The sequence below is a fragment of the Clytia hemisphaerica genome, unplaced genomic scaffold (genome assembly GCF_902728285.1).
Source record: "Clytia hemisphaerica strain Z4C2 unplaced genomic scaffold, Clytia hemisphaerica genome assembly, whole genome shotgun sequence".
Classification (NCBI taxonomy): domain Eukaryota; kingdom Metazoa; phylum Cnidaria; class Hydrozoa; order Leptothecata; family Clytiidae; genus Clytia; species Clytia hemisphaerica.
The window spans coordinates 990738-1009063 of NW_027103262.1; the positions used below are offsets into that span (position 1 = coordinate 990738).

Sequence of the window (18326 nt, forward strand, 5' to 3'; positions counted from 1 at the left end):
GTTCCTGTTGTTTGGTTGTATTTTGAATCATTTTGGTTTTGGGATGCTTCTGTATCCACAGTATTCTTTACAAAACAATATTACATTACAATATAGACAACAACTTAGCTGAAAATTATATCATTGTCAAAATATACTCTTGGAAATTATAAATTCATGTTTTAATATGTTTGTTATTTTTATTTTTGTTATTGTTGTTTCAAAGAAAATGCTTTTGAGAAGAAAGTCATTCTATCTAAATATTTCCTGAACATTATTCCAAGACCCTGCCTATAAAACATGAAAAGCTTTTTAATTCAAGCTTTATAAGGTATCTATTAAAGGGGCATGTTTAGTGCAAGCTATGGCTGAGAAAAATTGAATACTTTGCAATATCACTGTATTTCTGACAAAAATAAACACGGCATTTCGCCTTTTCTGAATTTCGATCAATCACTGTCAAATGCCTGTCATCGGGAGCATCATAGCGAAAGCTAATTGCTAGTATCATAATATATGTATTTTCCTTAAATCATAAATGAAAATATAACATTACAAACACGAGTGTTTAGTTCCCGAATAACGGCAAAAATGAAAATAAAGTTATTATCACAGGTCTGTTTCTTTGAAAACACCAAAATCATCCTTTCTAGAGATGATCTTCCTGCAGTAAAATCATTTGCAATATCGACTAGAGAGAGAGTATCTAAAATCCTTCAAACTTTAGAAACTGCGCAATATTTTTTCACTTCACTCTTCCAAAAGAAAGTTACTTAACTCTACTCAATTTACGAAAAAGAAAATTCGTCTTTTTTTCTAAATTCTAATTCAATTTTGATAAAGGAGTCAGAGCCTGGTTTTTATTTACAACTCTTAAACAAACTACGTTAACCATACGAAGGTGGAAATAACTCTGGCAACTTCAATAAACATTTAGCTTTCTTTTTACTTTCTCTGATAAAACTTTATAAAAAAGAGAATTTCTTTGAAAATAATTGTGGTTGTGTTTTTTCGATGTACTACGTAACGTCAAAATTCGTTTATGGCCGATATCTTCAGATTGGCTTGATATCAATTTTTGACCCAGCACTTTTCGAAATCGTTGTCGTTGATACGATTCTTTTGAGCTTATATGAAGGTTAAGGGATAATGGGAAGCGATGCACGTCACGCAAAATTTATTTTGGACATGCCTTGTTTCACCCGAGTTCACAGTGCACATTTTTTACTTTTGATAAGACAACAATAGAAACCCAACGTGCAGGAGTGGTGCGGGAGCCCCGGAAAACAAGATAGCTATCAAACATATTACGAGGTAGGATTTTAAATGGATAAGATGCTATAGAGACTGGCAAGGATAGAAAATATTTTTTGCAAGCATAAATGCTGTCATCAACATTAAATATATTTTATACAAAAATTTACATAATAATTTTATTGTTCTTTGCTGCGTGTTAGAAACACATGGATTTTCTGAATTCTTTAACCGTTTCGTTATTTTTGTCACATAATTCCATGTCCATTATTATACGGTTTTATTATGCAATTCTCTCGTCATCCAATTCTTAGATATGCCTGAGAATGTCCATCCGTTAAGATCACAACTACCGTAACTTGGACTATCTTAAAAAAGAAATTTTGGCGGGAACTTATTTTGGCGGATTTAGCGGATTTGGTAAAGATCCGCCAAATTAAGTTCCCGCCAAATTTAATTTTTTCCGTCATCCAACAAATTTATTTATTCCCCAAGTGTGTGCTATATCAGTCTTTAAAACAGCTTTTTCCTTTTTTAATGGCGTTTTTTGGACAAAAATATCCTTCATCCGCCAAATTTAATTTTTCAAGTTAACCTCCAAATTAAATTCCCTCTGAAAAACTTTTTCGGCCATCCGCCAAATTAAATTCCCGCCAAAATTTCTTCCATGAAGGTTGTCTACAATACAAATAATCAATAATCAAATCAATCCGATTGGTTAAATCTCAAAACTATGATGTAATTGAGTCTAATAAACCAATCAGTGCCCAGAAAGTGATTTGATTTTGAGAAAGCTTTTGGATAGTTAACCGTTAGTACTGTACCTTTGGAAGTATGGGAATAAGTAGTCTACACAATAGACAGCTCCAGGCTTTTACTCTTGGTCTATAGACATTGCTATGGACGGCCACTAGTGACCCCACCGGGAATTCGCTTTTTAATGGGATTAAACATATCAATAGAGATTTTAAATAAACGAATGTTTAAAACGCAGGTGATTGGCTTAGGTTTCAAAACTCTCTATTGTTTCATCAAAACCTCAGTGCGTACATATGCAATGTATTCAGAAGAATTCAGTATTCAAAACAAAAGCAGTGCGCATACCCTGAAGAGTAGGAGTTATTTACGTTCGAAACGAAGGAAGGTATGACGTAGCCTTGGGAATAAGGCTTCACCTACTTTTTTGGACCGTTTTAACGTATTGTTGATGTAATTGTGCATTGATATTACGCACTTCCAAACCAAATTTCCTTTTTTCATTCTTCCCTCAATTTTTCAACACTTTCGTAATTCTCAAAGGAAATCGTATCAGTGATTGTTATCTCAGGTACTTGGAGCAAGTTCTGATGACGTACTACCTTATTGTTCATACTTAAAGCCGTTGTTGTCGTAGTTGTTTTTTGTTGTTTGATCTTCGTGGTTGACGATTGTACTGCCGGTAGGGAGTTGACGTAATCGTAAACCGACTTATTAATCGGATCTGTAGGTTTCTCAAATATCGGTGGATAAGTCGTGATTTCGTCGTCGTGTTCACTCGGGATTGACGAGGATGAAAGCGAACGACGAAGTTCACCGAATCTGTGCCGACGAAGTTTCGCTTTGTCTATTTCTTCGTCTACTTCGTCTTTTTTTTGTTTAGAAAGTTTTTGAATGTGATTGTCGTTATCGGTTTTTGATTCACGAACATTTTTCGTTTCTGTTATTTGTAATTTCTCGGTATTGAGTTCTTGTTTGTCGCTCAAATGTGACGACTCCTGAATATTGTCGTTTTCCGAAATCTTAGATTCGGTTGCGATGATCACCGATCCCTCTCTTTCTCGCTCTTTTTCATATTTCTCTTTACACTTCAACAAGTCTTCAATTTCTCGTTCAATTTTTTCGTTTCGCTCTCGTAACTGAATCCAATTTCGTTCATTCGTAAATTGATTTTTCTCGTATTCGTTTTTCAACGACAATAATTGATTTTGTAATTTCAATTGTTCGATTTGGTGTGTATAGTATTCGGACGTTTGCTGCAAATGTCGTTTATAATACATAATGGCGGATATAATCAAGATGGTAGCCAGTAGGATCGGACTGTTCATGAATCCTTCTACGATAAACTGGAAAAAATATGAGCATTTTTAGTAAAGTATAAAGAATTCCATTTAACTTGGAGTGTTGAAAACACACAAAAGGGCACAAAAATTATCAAAAATAGCTCTAACACCTCTTTTTCTGCTGTCAACTCGAAAAATTTGAACATTGAATATCTAAAAATCATTGACTGATTTATGTGCCAGACTACATGTCTAAAAAATTGATTTTTGAAAAATTGACCAGATATTTTTGAATTAGAGGTTATTAGTATTACAACCACTACATTTATCCAAAGAATAATAACTTACATTAACGAAGCATTTCAAGTCCGCCATGTTTGTTTTAGTTCTTCGTAGCTCTGGTTGCCCTCATAAATTTCCTCAAATAATTTTCATGTTCCCTCTAAAACAAAGATTTGAAATTAGCAAAAATCAACAACTAAACTTTATTAAAAAGATCAGAATTTCACAAGATTAAAATATGAAAGTCTATATTTTTTGCCCACTACCTACTGATACCAAGGAGAGAAGGGAGACATGAAAATTTTCTATTATCTTAACATTCAGAACCCTTATGCTTTTAAGGCTGATCCACGCGAAGACCATATGTTCTTTATACTCCTTTTCCATTGTATTTAAAAAAACTGATCAAGCCTCGAAGCCTTAAACACGCAACTGACAACTGTAAAAATTACTTTTATTTTTTGATAGACATAAATTAGGTCACAACAGTGCCTACCTCGTTTTCAAACTATTGCTATGGAAATTGATTCCCAAAGGAGTTCATAAAAAGTTGAATCTAGAATCATAAATTTATCACTTGAAGACTTAAAGGATTTGATCACCTTGGCAATGGTTTCAAAACGAGGTAGTCGTTGCATTCAAAATAATTTATGAAAAGGCCTATTACAGTCATTATACTCCTCCCTAACTATGAAATAAACCAATAAACTGATCATGCTTCAAACAGCTTTAAAAACATCAAAGATGATAACAATCTCCATTCCTTGTTGAACACCATACCATACCAACAGCTCACAAAAAAACCCACAAAGTACATATTTAACATTGAAATATTGCTCGCTAATTAACAGCATGTTCGCATGCGAAACAACAATCTTCACAACTTTTTTAGAAGACCTTCTCGTTAGTGACAGTTAATGACCTGCTTATTTCCATAATTTCATTTCATAAGTGAAGTAGTAGTAGCCACTAATTAATAACTTTTCAAGTAATTAGGATTGTTGCTTTATGAATAATTTATAAGAAATTAAATGCAACATAAACTAAATAGCTTATAGCTGGATCTAAAAGATTCGAGGGCTACTCATGATTACCACTAAGGTAAATCTACTACAATCTGCAACATGACTTACCAGAGATTGTCATGGCCATGTTTGGCCTTATACACTGGTGCTTCCATATTTGAACCTACACGGGAAATACAAATTTGTTCGTATTGGGGAAATTTTGAGTTACGGATTAATGTTTATGTTAACTGAAATGAAGGGAAGACGAAAAAACCTGTTCAGGTTTAGGAGACATTTGAGTTATGGAGGTTTGAGTTAAAGAAACTCTACTGTTTTTTGTGTTTTTGTGTGATTACCCCTACTTATATCAAACTCGCATTATGCTTAGCATTCTATTGTTCTCAAACAATAGAGCCAATGTTTAAGTACCAAAAACTGAGCCAACATATGCTTATAAACTTTATGCTTATAAAAGAAAAAATATGTATAGATTTTTCTTACGAGCAACAGGAACGCATTGTATTGACGTGTATGTAACTTCATTTTTTTACATCTTGTATTGCAAAACTAATCACTAACAAACTTCCGTTTTCGTTGCTTTACTTTCATAACCAAACAGGAACTTTTTTTAAATTCAAAAATCTAAAGAATACTATAAGAAATCATGTGAAATCAATAACCTGGTAAATCTACCTTTCTCTAAAATCTAACCTGTGACGACAGACTATAAGAATCTTTGCGCATGTCTTAACCTTTCCAGTGCGCAACACTTTTTGGAAAATGTAAGAATTTCCAACTTTATTTTTTGGAATCCAAATTTTCAAACTAGCATAAAAGCTTGTAGCTTGAGAGTTAGACAATAGTTTTGGCACAATTAGAAAGGTATTTTCTATACTCTTTCTAAAAGCATTCGATTTATGCCCTTTAAAATCAAATCGTCAGGAGTTATATCGATATATTAGCAAAAGAACGTGTATACACGTCTTCCGGGTTTGAGGGGTTAACATTACTATAAACATTTCTACTTTAATCGCAATGGATATAAAAATGTTTTGTTTCCAGCTGAAAAAACGACAATGGGATTGTTTTGGAGCGCAATTTTTTTGATTCAACTTCTAGTGGGGCAAACTCAAAATGCCATATCCCAATAGTTTCGAAAAATTTAGGGTATTTTTTCCACGATTTTCGGTCAATTTTTTCCAGTGGAGCGATGACGCCACGGGTCTGTGATACAGGGGTGTTTATGACAAGGTTGGTAAATATTTGAGTCAATTTGATTCATATACTATCATTTCATCTAGAAAACTTACTTGAAGGATTTTCCTCTGAAGTATTTCCGTTTCATATCAGACAAATGTTCCATATCAGGACAGTGTCTGTCTATGTTTTTCTTTTCCTATTTCTGACCAATCTTGCTCCACATCCGTGTCAATTCAACATCAAAAAGCTTTTAAATAAAAAAATGATGAGTAAGCAAACGATATCACTCTTATTTAAAAACAAAACCTTTAAATTAATAAATTCATAATTAAAATTTAACTTTTCTTTATTATCTTTGTCTTAAATTTTGCTACAATATTATACAGAATATCTCTATTAACAAAACTATCAAAATAATAATTTAATCAGAGTATTGCCCAATTAGATCAACGATTTGTTTCATTTGTTTGTTTGTTTGATTCTTTTTAGCCTAAACTAATGGAAATCATTCATTTTCACCTCAATGACAGCAAAGCTAAAGATGAAAATCTAACAACCTCGTCTCCGTGTATCCTAGGCTTTATTTACGTTACTGATGGACGCCGGAGAATATCTGGCGCTATATCAGCAAGTATAAAAAAGCTGATAATGCGCAGGGGGGACGAGGTTGAAAATCTAATATATTTTGTTTAAATCTATTTCTAATTCAAAAACAAGTAAAGAATCAATCAATCAATCAATCAATCAATCAATCAATCAATCAATCAATCAATCAATCAATCAATCAATCAATCAATCAATCAATCAATCAATCATCAATCAATCAATCAATCAATCAATCAATCAATCAATCAATCAATCAATCAATCAATCAATCAATCAATCAATCAATCAACAATCAATCAATCAATCAATCAATCAATCAATCAATCAATCAATCAATCAATCAATCAATCAATCAATCAATCAATCAATCAATCAACAATCAATCAATCAATCAATCAATCAATCAATCAATCAATCAATCAATCAATCAATCAAATCAATCAATCAATCAATCAATCAATCAATCAATCAATCAATCAATCAATCAATCAATCAATCAATCAATCAATCAATCAATCAATCAATCAATCAATCACAGTCAATCAAATGCTAAAACATAATTTAAAAAACCCTAAAACTTATAAAATACAATGTACATAGTTTTGTCCCTTTTGACGTCAATTTCAAAAACTGAGTTTAAAATATCAGGATGTCATCATAAATCATTGTGCAGAATAAAATTGAATTTAGTCTCTGTAGTAATTATTGGTTTTGAAAGCATTATGATAGTAGACTGATGGTCTGGTAATACACTTAACTTGACAAAACATCATCTGTCCACACATACATAACATTCTTCTTTCTATTCAATAACAATTTTTTGTCGCTCCCTTTTTTTGTAATCAAGTCAATGCGAGGATCACGATCTCTTCAATTTACTTTTTATTTCCCCTTTCGATCATTTTCTCCAATTTGAAAAATTACATCTAGATTCATGGCAGTTGATAAACAGACAATATCATACGCCCCTTTTGACACACACGCCTCGCTTTCCCACCAAGTGAGTTTTAGTGTGTTGATTGCGTGTGAAAAGGTGTACATAGTTGATTTTGATTCAAGATGCAAAATATTCTTCTTAAAATTTCAGTTGTTGCATTCTTCGTATTGCGGTGGCCGCATTAATGGCTTGCTGTAAAAGAAAGATGAACACACTATTATTCAGAAGATCAAACTATACAAGAACAAAAGGCTTCAAAAGTTTAGGCCACGCTTATTTTAGACAAAAAATCCAGCTTTTTTGGTCAAAAACATCCTTTTTTCCAGGCATTTTCAGCTGAAAAATGTACCTTTTTCCAGCCTTCATCCAAAAATCTGTACTTTTTTCCAGCTATTTATTTTCAAAACTGTACGTTAAAATCAAAATACACCTTAAAACCTAAATTAGAACATTGAGGGCCTTAAGATTTGTTTGAGGTCTAACCATGAAGAAGAAGATTATTTTTTCATAGCTACTATAAGTATAGGTATGAAAACGTATAGGTTTTATGACCTTAAATTCAATTGTGTAATTTCTAGGTCCAAAGGGATTCTTGATAAAATTTAGATAACTTTGAATTTTATAACACTTTGCGATAATTGAAATTCTCGAAATTAGGAAATTATTTTATGAAAGTACATTTATAAAAGGTTGTAAAAAAGTGAACTAAACAATATTAAATTAAGTTTGGTGGCTAAGAGAGCTCAAAGTGCATCTTTGTAGGTTTTAAGGAGTATCCACTGGTACTTCTAGGTTTTCAAAAGACATTTCTTTCGAATCGATCATAGAGATCTATGCTTTGACAAAAGGAAGTCTGAGGACTTACTAAACTGAAAATGGCTAAACTCATAAGATAAAATCTTATGAAAATTATATATGTATATACAATCACATAATAATTCTAACCAATTCCTGACATAAAATTATAAAATTAAAATTTCAAAAAAGTTTTCCCAGTTTTTCCAGCTTTCTGTTTGGAAAATGTACCTACTTCCAGTTTTTCCAGCTACTTTTCAGAAAAAGGCCATTTTTCCAGTTTTTCCAGTTTTTCCAGCATGCATGGTCACCCTGTGATAGGTACACTTCCACAAAACTTGTACACGACACACGGAACAAATCAGATTTTGTAAACGTGACGCAATGTCAGAGGAATACTACAGTATAAAATTGTACCATTTCACAGACCTTGATTAATACCTGGGTGAAATTCGTAAAACATAAATGTAGAATTTTCATTTCGGAGAATAAGCGACCTACCTTCCATTTTGATTTAGCGTTGAAATGTTTTTTAATTTGTGTGGATACTGAATCATGAATGTTTTTATTTAGAGCAGCATCTCCAGATATCCTGATTGAGAAAAAAAAGATTGTTTTGAATTAATCAGAAAGAACATAATTTATTAAAAGGTTCAAATAGCTTCTGACGGGGAAGGTCAAATCAAATATAAGTAACAAAGTTACCAATCAGTCTCACTAACTCGGATAAATATCTATAAACAGTCTCGCTTATTCGAACATGTATTATTTGAATCTTTCGAACTAATTTTTCTAAAATGCTTTTTATAATTTGCATTTATCTTTAATTCGGACCAAATTGTTGTTTTTTTAACAAGAAATACACACTTCTAGAGATAAATCAACAGCATTGCGGGCTTGCGGGCCTCCTTTTCAAATAAAATAATTACTTCAAACCACATCTACACAAGTAATATATTTTCCAAAAAGATTGTTTTCAAAACCGAAAACGCTTGCAAACATAAATTATGTCTGACGACGTTGAAGTATCGTAGCAAGAAGTCTTTGAGAACGAGGTTCGCAGTCTGATTCGCAGACCTCTACAAAACCCCAGGTAGTATAGGAGCACGAATCCGTTAGTGGATGCCAGCAGCCTAGTACCGTGAGGAATGTCTTCAGCTGTTATTCATTTTTTAGGCTAAATATTCTTCTTACCATGGATGTTGTAATGCTTTCTCGCAATCGAATCTTTTACTGACATCCAACTCAATCAGATTGCCGACAAAACCTTTCGCATCTTTGGAGATCTCATCCCTGACATGAAAAAAAACGAGATTAGTCTTTTGAAAGGCTGACGAATCACCTCCTGTGAATTCTAGATTTTAGGCTGGCGAATTTTTAGCAGACCCAGTGCATTGAATAGCGTTAAAATGTACTCGAGACGGAGAACTGTATTTCTAGACCGGCGGATTCTGATTTTTTCGTGCCTTGGACTGGCGAAATTCACCGTTCGCCGGGCCCAATGATAAGACCTCTGAGTACAAACTGCGAGCACTTTTTACAAGAAAAATTTTATAAAAGTAAATGACGTTCAACTTCCGTCAAACAGATAAGTAAAATTTAAAGAAAATATGAATGGTTATTATAAGTTGTCAAAATTCAAGTACCAATATAAAAGTAACGAGCATGACAATCAAATAAAATATAGCCAGGGGTTCGTGGTACAGACTATAGTAGAGTAGCAAATACCTCACCAAAATTTTTCATTGATGAGTTTTGTACATTTTGATGATTTTTGAAAAATAAAAGCCTTTCAAGTGCTTTGACGCAAATTCGATTTTTTTTGCTACTGAAGGTGCTTCGAAAGTTTAAAGTGACGTCAAAAATCGAATGTTTAGAGCCCGAAAACCTGGGCTCAAAACATTCGAAAAAGTTGCAAAGTGGAATAGACGTTAATTGCGTAGAGAAAATGCTATACGGCTAATCGTAGATTAGCTTTTTTCATCAAAACATGGCCTATGAAAAAGAGACCAATGTAGCCAATAGGGAGTTTAATGACCACGTGACTAGTAACTAACCAATAAGGAGAGTCGTATTCGAAGTCAGCATCCATGATATATCGATATAATTCTTGATCATCTTCACTGTAGAATGGAGGGTAACCACATAATCTAAAAACATGAAAAAATGATGTTGAATTGTAAGCAAAATATACAAGTAAGTTCTCTGGATATAGCGAGCTTTAAGTGAAATTAAGTTAGTCAGTGTTACAATACACCTTTTCGACTGTAGTCGCGCAGTCAGGCGCGTGCGTGCACTTTATTATTTAATTATCCCCCTAAACTCGATCCAGTCCTTTTTATACACCTTTTTCTATTGTGCGAAAAAAGACTGGGACGGTATTAGGGTGGTAAAACGGATAAAAATGCCCGCGCAACAATTGGCGGCTACGGTCGAAAAGATGTATTGTCATTGGTATTTCAGGGCGAAAAGAAATATCGTGATATTCAAAGTAACTGCAGATAGATATGTACTTACAGAATGTACGTTATAACACCAAGAGCCCAGCAATCCACCGGTTTTCCATATGGTTGTAATTTCAAAACTTCAGGAGCTGAAAAGAAGGAGGGAAAAGATTGTGAGTGCTACAGAGCTTTTAGAACTTTATCTATATTAAACTTAATTTGCTATTATACAAGTAGAATGTTTTATCATTGTTACAATATCAAAATTTTTTTTCTCGTAAAATCTGTTCACTTGTGTTTTCAGGGTTCGCGTTTTGTGAGTCCCGTACAGACTCCAAAACAGAACATAGTTTTTTGTCGAAGTTTTTCTGAGAGTTTTTTTGAAAATTTAATTTGAATTTAACAGATAATTTTTTTATATTTCAGTATTTTGATCTTTTAAAATGATATATGGCTACCAAACTGAATTGTATATTTTTCAAAGAATTTTATGTCAAAAGAGATTGAAATGCCCTTCAAAGAGAAAGTCCAATGATAGAGGAAAAACAAAGAAAAAGCATCGTCAAGAAAACAGGACCCAATTTAAAGTCATAAAAAAGATCTTTCCACTTGTAAATATCTTACCAACATATCCAGGTGTACCACAAGCAGTTTGTTGAATTTCATTGTCATCATCCTTAGCTAAGCCGAAATCTGTGATCATTATCTTTGAATCGTTTGAAGAGCTGCAGAAAAATATCAATCATTTCAATTGTTTTCGGAGTGCGAGATAAAAAAAAGTAGGCGGTAAACGCTATTTCACATCTCTCAAACCAGTGAAATTGCTTGTTGTCACGTGTAGTCTTTGGTAGGAAATCCTACCAAAACTTGCTTCACTTTTCGATAAAGGCCGTGGATCTAGCCCTTCGGACTTTACAGATCTGTGGTGGAGATGCAGAAATCCATGTCATGGAAATCGACCAGGAACTATAAGATTTTTAGGCTGCAGAGATGCTGAATCGTAAATCTAAGACCATGTTAGCACGTAACGGTTCCGCTTAGGTTCGAAGCGAAATGAAGTCATTCTATTGGTTAAAAGTGACGTAAAACTTGAATTTAACCAATAGAATGGCGTCATTACGTTTCGGAGCGAAACGGAACCGTAGTGTGTGAACGTGGTCTAAACTTACATCATAAATTATTTTATCCTTTGAAATTATCAACCTAGCTGCCACTAATATCGAAAGAAAATGCGAGTGATTTGATTGAATTTCCCAAAAAGACATCAGCGAGATTAAGCAAAGGGCTATTAGTGACGCGAAATTTATAGCAGAGGCCTGGACACTGTACATTCTTACACTATCTAATGAAATAACGTACTCGTAATAAAGTAGATTTTCGGGTTTCAAGTCCCGATGAATGATTCCTAAACTATGAATATAATTGACAGCTTCTAAGAGTTGTTTGCAAAGATTTGATGCGTCAACTTCAGTGTACATCCCTTTCTCAACAATGCGATCGAAAAGTTCGCCACCTGTTACTCTAAAGAGAAGAAAGGAAAATAGGTTATCAAATTCAAATGAAGTCGTTAGTATATACTGAACTCTATTATCGTTAGAAGCTCTAAGCTTATTCCAGTCTTGTTATTTTGACCAATTCAAAAAGAATACAAAAAAGGAAAATAATTTTTTTTTAAATGTTTTGAACAGGTGAGCGATCTCCTTAGAAGATGGTGAAGTCTTTTTCAAAGATAAATCTGAAAAGTATTTACGAGGTAAGTACCCAAAACATCTTTGCGCACTAGTTTTATTTTTTAAATTCAAAATGAGTGGCAAACACCCGGTTTTTTCTGGGTGCTTCCACATAAAAAATTACGTCATGAATATTATCAAAATTTATTTTTCTTCAAAAATTAAAACATACTACAGTCTGTTTCACGCTTACGCGATCATCAGGTAAATGGATATTCATCATCGTCATGAATATTACGAATTATTCGAAAATATATACAAAATAACTTACAAGTCCATCACAATGTAGAGATAGTTCCGATTGTCGAATAATTCCACTAAACTCACTATGTTAGGATGGCTTACCCTAAAAGGAAAGTGAAGAATGATCGATCAGAAGACGCCCAAATCGGTATTTTTGGACTAACGTCTAAGGATCCATTCAAGTACGTATACATATAGGTAAAATTCGACTTCCCTTCCCTATTGTACTTACCTGTACACAGACCCGGTATCTACGGCTAATTTCAAAATTCATTACCGTTGAGGATCTGTTGTCATTGTCTTTTCTCATTTGAGATTTTTCAAACCGACCGCTGCGATGGAGTGCTGGTGAGAGAGGGGAGACGATGAGAGAATTGTTGCTATTAATAAATCATATTTCATCGGCGCACAGAGTGTACTACGAAGCGATAAACGTGAGATATACTCTGGTACAGAGTACCATTGTACGCACTTGATAGTGCTCCCCCCCCTAACTGCGTACGTACACTTTTCCGATCACCCCCCTTTTTCACCTCTTTTGAAAACACAGTTTACATTTTTGCTGAAACATCTTTTCGAATGGGAAAAGACAATTATTAAAAGATATTCAGATAAAAAGTTTTTATTTTATTTTATATAAAGACTGGTAAGAAGTCTAAAGTCTAATCCTCATAGAGTGATCCAGGAACGATCCATCACTGAAAATAATTTGACAATCACATCTAATGTAACCAATAACACCTAATTTCTTGAAGGATTACTTTATCGGCCATTTTCACGCTGGCCCTCAATCCACTGCAACCCAAAAATAACGTCAAAATGGCCAGTGTTAAAAGGGCCGGTAAGGTAATTGACTTAGACAGGTTATTATCCGTACATTTAAAAAACGGTGTGGACAAACCTTTTCATGATGAAGATTTCACTTTCTAGGGAGGCTTCTTCTTTAGGGTTCAACGTTTTCTTGGAGATGAATTTGGCTGCATAGTTCTTCCCAACACTCATCTTCTCCACTTTGAACACTTCTGAAAAAGCACCTCTAAAATGAATTTTTTTTGGAATTGATTTTATTCGGGACGAGATGGATTTTTTACAACCTCTTATTTGACTTGGTTGGTCAGTCTAAAGCACGCGTTATTTTTATAACTTCAAATGACCAATTATCAAAGTATTTTATTCTGCTATTCTGGATATTCATGATGTAATCTAGTTTTGAATTCAAACAATGAGACTGGTGTCAAACGCCCGGTGTTTTTCGTGTGTTCACGTATAAAAGATTATGTCATGAATATCAAGAATTATCAGCTATCCCTTGTGGAAGTGTCTCAAACGAGTGCGTTCTAGATTTTGGGTGTGGTGCTTTACACCTATCAACCTTTAAAGCGTTAGAAGACTGGGTGTGAGTTTATTAGGGAGGAATGACGTCAAAATGTCTGATGTTATCGAATCAGCATTCTCATAGACAAAAGATTTTGACATCGTTTCGTTGTAAATTCATTTCCAGCCTCCTAAAAAGCCAGCCACGCCTTAAAGGGTTGATATGTGGATCAATAAGTGATGATTTCAATCGTTTTCTATTCCTTTTAGCAGGCGATAAAAGAGTGAACTATGATCATCTATGACGCAGAGACCTTTTGTGTGAAGAAGAGTACGTGTTTTTTATAAGATAACAAACATAAGAACAAACTATACAAGAACAAAAGGCTTCCCTGGCCAAAATGTTAAGAACAAGTTAAGAACATTTTGAGGCTATAGGGACTCTAAAATACCCGATTTCTTAGAAACGCACAATATTACCCACAAAATGGCGAAAATAAGAACATGTTAAGAGCATTTTTAGGCTTAAGTCTGAAAAAGTTAAGAACATCCGAAGTAAAGGCTTCAAAAATTTTAGATGTTCTTATCAAAAAAATGTGTATGCAGAGATTTGATATCAGTAGGTCTTTACTTACTTTCCCAGTAATTCTAATTGTTTGTAATGCTTTTCAAATTTGTCATCAAATTTCTTCTTCCCAAACAACGGTCGACTGAAATAAAGGAGATGATTGAGAATACAGTTAACCCTCTCTAATTCGAACCTCTATCAGTCTAATCTCTCTCTAATTCGAACTAAACTAAAAAATTAGCTGAAACTCCGTATTATATACTCTCGTCAATTCGAATATTTCTATACTTCAAAGGGAGTTCTTCGTGGTCCTTTGAAGATCGAATTAGAGAGAGAGTAAACTGTTTACCCCCCTGTCTCACAGACCCATTGGAGTTGTTTTCCAAATTTTCCAGTGCTTTCTACAAGAAAATTTATGCTTTTTAGTGAATTTTGAAAAGGAACCAAAACTTTGGGATGGAAAAACTGTCCGGGCCAGATTGAAATTTGCCGGTTTTGTGAAATTTGTTATTATTTTTGTCTTTTTAGCGAATGCAGGAATTTTAACGCTGAAGCCCTCCAATGTTTACTAACCTTTGTTCTTTACGAAAGTTTTTCAAAAATCCAGCCATATTTCCTTCTACAACAAAATTATTGCACTCAAATCACCATAAATTTCAAGTGTAACAGAATCTGTTCCTAATCCAAAATGTTCTTCAATCGGTTATCGTTTTTTCTGAGATCACTTCTTCATTTTTCTAGCAGTTCTTCTATATACAGATAAATCGGGTTCGTCTAAGGCAGTTCGTCTAAATCCAAGTGTAGCAGCTCACAATATAATTTTCGAGTTTTATATGTATATGTATCAGTTTTTTGCTTGAAGATTTTGCAATGTGTATGTCGCTCAGACAGCTGAATAGAAAGTATTTTCGTTGATATTATGATGTTTCTTCTTTTATGTTTTGTGTACCAATTCTTCTTCTTTTTTCCTATAAAAGAAAATTCGACAAAAAAAGTTATAAAATAGATAAAATAGATCTCTATAGGGGTACAAAAACCATTAGAAAGCAATCCAGTCTCAGTAAGGGTTCCAAAATTACGAAAATCTCGACCCCCTCAAAAGTTCATAAAATCTTGAAATTTTGACTGAAATTTCGGGGAAAACGTCTCTCTAAGGGTGGCAAAAACGTCAAACAATTGACAAAATTTCGAAATTCAACTAAGAATTGGAAAAATAGTTCAGTCTCTCAAATGGTCGACTTTTGAACTTCGGCTCGAACATACCCGCTACCTCACAAACCTACTACCCTTCCCGGCTTGCCAACCAATTGATTATTCGATAATCCGATGAAGGATCGGCGACCACCCACGCTAAAGCTCTAAAAGAGTGTACATCCCGCTGCAATTCTGTGACGCAGTCTGGTAAAATTTAATTATCCAAACGTTCCAGATATTGATAATTTTCCCGACCTTTAGAACTTCAGCATAAAGAAAAAAACCATGGCTCCTTCAATTAACACACCCCTGTGTCACAGACCCGCTGGGGTCCAAGCCCCACTGGAAAATTTGGCAGAAATTTCGTCCCTGGTGGGAAAAATACCCTAGAATTTCATTCCCATTCGAAATTCATTGTTTAGAAATTGCTAGACTAGACTAAGAAATTGCACTCCAAAAGCATCCCCATTGGATTTCTTAACCTTGGAACAATAGAATTTTTATCCTTATTGAGATTTCAATCGAAATTTTTATCTCCACTGTAGGAAAAAGTTTCACCGGAGCTTTGAGACAGGGGTGTATTAACAATCAACCAGTCTCCATAACTCGAACAAATGTTTGTTCCCGTTGCTTATTCAGTGAAAAACTCTACTATATTTACAGTAAGAAATGATAGAAAGAAAAAATTTAGGGAAAAATAATGGTTAGCCCTTTGGTTAGTATAAAGGCGACAAAAGTTGATAAAATTATTAAAACTATGTAAAAAAATATTTAAAAAATATTAATGATGAAATTGAAACTTTTGTTTTCGGAAAATCACCGCAAGAGGTTTAAAGTAATAATTGGATGTTTTAATAACAAAATTTCATTCTTCGTGTTATGGTAAACGGTAAACAGAGTTTTCATTTCTAACGAATTTGCTAATTATTCTATATTTTTTTATCATAATATGATTTGACCCCCTGTCTCAAATTCGGATAGGGGTCCGTCGAGGGATGGGGTCTTTTCAAAATGGGCCAAACACAAAAAAATATTATACAAAAAAATAGATAAAGAGCTACTCTGTCTTTCCCCGAGAAACGACAGCTGAAGCTAAATAATGCGCCATCTTTGCCGAGTAGACCACACTATTAGATCATAGTTCGGTACCGGCAATTTGTTCAATAAGAAAAAACAACTGACATGGCAGTGAACGAGAATACGAGAGACTCCGAGAATGGTCATGATTGATTAAACTGCCAGCACCGAACAATATTTTGCTTCAGCAAGGGACGGTCTAGTGTTTAATATTCTTGATATGCGTAAGTCAAGACGACGTCATATTTTATAGCAGAAGCCCCCGAAAAAAGCCGGAATTTTACAGATTTTGACTACCGTGTTTCATTTTTTTAGTAACAGGAAATGTTCCGTTAAAAGAATGACTTACACGTATCAAGAATAAGAAGCTCTATCTAGTGTTTCATATAAGATATCTGTGAAGCGACACCCCGAAGACATATCATATATTATATTGTTATGTTTACAATCGTAACCTAGATCCATCGACCAAGGCCTTTGATTGATTAGTTCTTACTAGTTTCAAGGGTGAAAGTTCGATTGCTTTTACCTATCTCTTTATTTATACATAAGATTTCACTTTCGTAGAGGACATGCAAAAAATTTAAGATTTATGACGACGCGTTCTTTTTAGAATATTAGACTATATAGACTATATTAAAATAGTTGCTATGACGCCGCAGCCAAAGCTCGTCTTACTATCACTACGTTTGCTTAGCATAATCAAGCAAATTTAGTTATTTCCAAACTAAACTCACGGCTTTTTCTTGATAATTCTTTTCATTGTTATATCGACGTATTTCCCCGATTTGTGAGTACGAAACAAACGATTGTCCTACAGTCGTACAGAGACTAGAAAGAGACTGATTCCTTTCTTCCTGACTTGAACATGATTTTGTCAAAACGTTCGGTTAGCATTCAAAACGTCCTCTTAATAAGCCTTTTCATATTATATTTTGAATGCAACGACTACCCTCGTTTTGAAACCATTGCTAACGTGGTTAAAGATCTTATTTTTATATAAGTGTTCCCGTTTCTTATTAGACACATATTTCGTATCAGGACAGTGTCTGCCTATTTTTATATTATGCTGATATAAGCAAATAATTGTTTTTCTTTTCCTCTTTCTGACCAATCTTACTCCACATCCGTGTCAATCCAATGTGAAAAAGCTTGTGAATTAAAATTGACGAGTAAACAAACGATATCACTCTTATTTAAAAACAAAACCTATAGTAAGTCTTTTCATATGATATTGTGCAACGACTTCCTCGTTTTAAAATTATTGCAAAGATGGTTAAATCCCTCGAGTATTCAAATGTTAATTTTATAAATAGCGTCAACTTCTCATAAACTTTTCTAGGAATCAAGTACCATAGCAATATTTCGAAAACGAGGCAAGTGTTGCTTGTGACGCAATTTATGAAAGGTTTTCTGCAACCTCGTCCCCGTGTATTCCAGGCTTTATTTACGATACTGATTGGCGCCAGAGAATATTATCTGGCGCTAACAATAAGCATCAAAAAGCTGATAATGTGCAGGGAAGGAGGTTGGGTCTTTTGATCTAGCATTAAATGAATGGTGGAACAACGTTGTGTGCCAGCCGGGATCATTGGGGTACTTTTTTATAAGGTCCTTATTTTAAATTCTATTCAAATTAATTAAACAATTCATGATA

The 18326-nt window shown here is 33.9% G+C and overlaps 2 protein-coding genes across 2 annotated transcripts; both read right to left on the reverse strand.

The window, feature by feature from the left end:
• Nucleotides 1-1313: 1313 nt before the first annotated feature.
• LOC136800202 (structural maintenance of chromosomes protein 2-like) lies at nt 1314-3715 on the reverse strand. The gene is made up of 2 exons (XM_067056826.1): nt 3621-3715; nt 1314-3335 (listed from the first exon to the last, which is right to left on the reverse strand). The coding sequence occupies exons 1-2, from the start codon at nt 3645-3647 to the stop codon at nt 2490-2492; spliced, it is 873 nt and encodes a 290-aa protein (XP_066912927.1). The 5' UTR covers nt 3648-3715; the 3' UTR covers nt 1314-2489.
• Nucleotides 3716-7257: 3542 nt separating this feature from the next.
• On the reverse strand, nt 7258-15362 carry LOC136800191 (calcium/calmodulin-dependent protein kinase type 1D-like). Its single transcript, XM_067056816.1, has 11 exons — nt 14972-15362; nt 14466-14540; nt 13418-13552; nt 12545-12619; nt 11903-12064; nt 11168-11268; nt 10617-10692; nt 10157-10249; nt 9294-9392; nt 8601-8691; nt 7258-7496 (listed from the first exon to the last, which is right to left on the reverse strand). The coding sequence occupies exons 1-11, from the start codon at nt 15007-15009 to the stop codon at nt 7443-7445; spliced, it is 999 nt and encodes a 332-aa protein (XP_066912917.1). The 5' UTR covers nt 15010-15362; the 3' UTR covers nt 7258-7442.
• Nucleotides 15363-18326: the final 2964 nt, after the last annotated feature.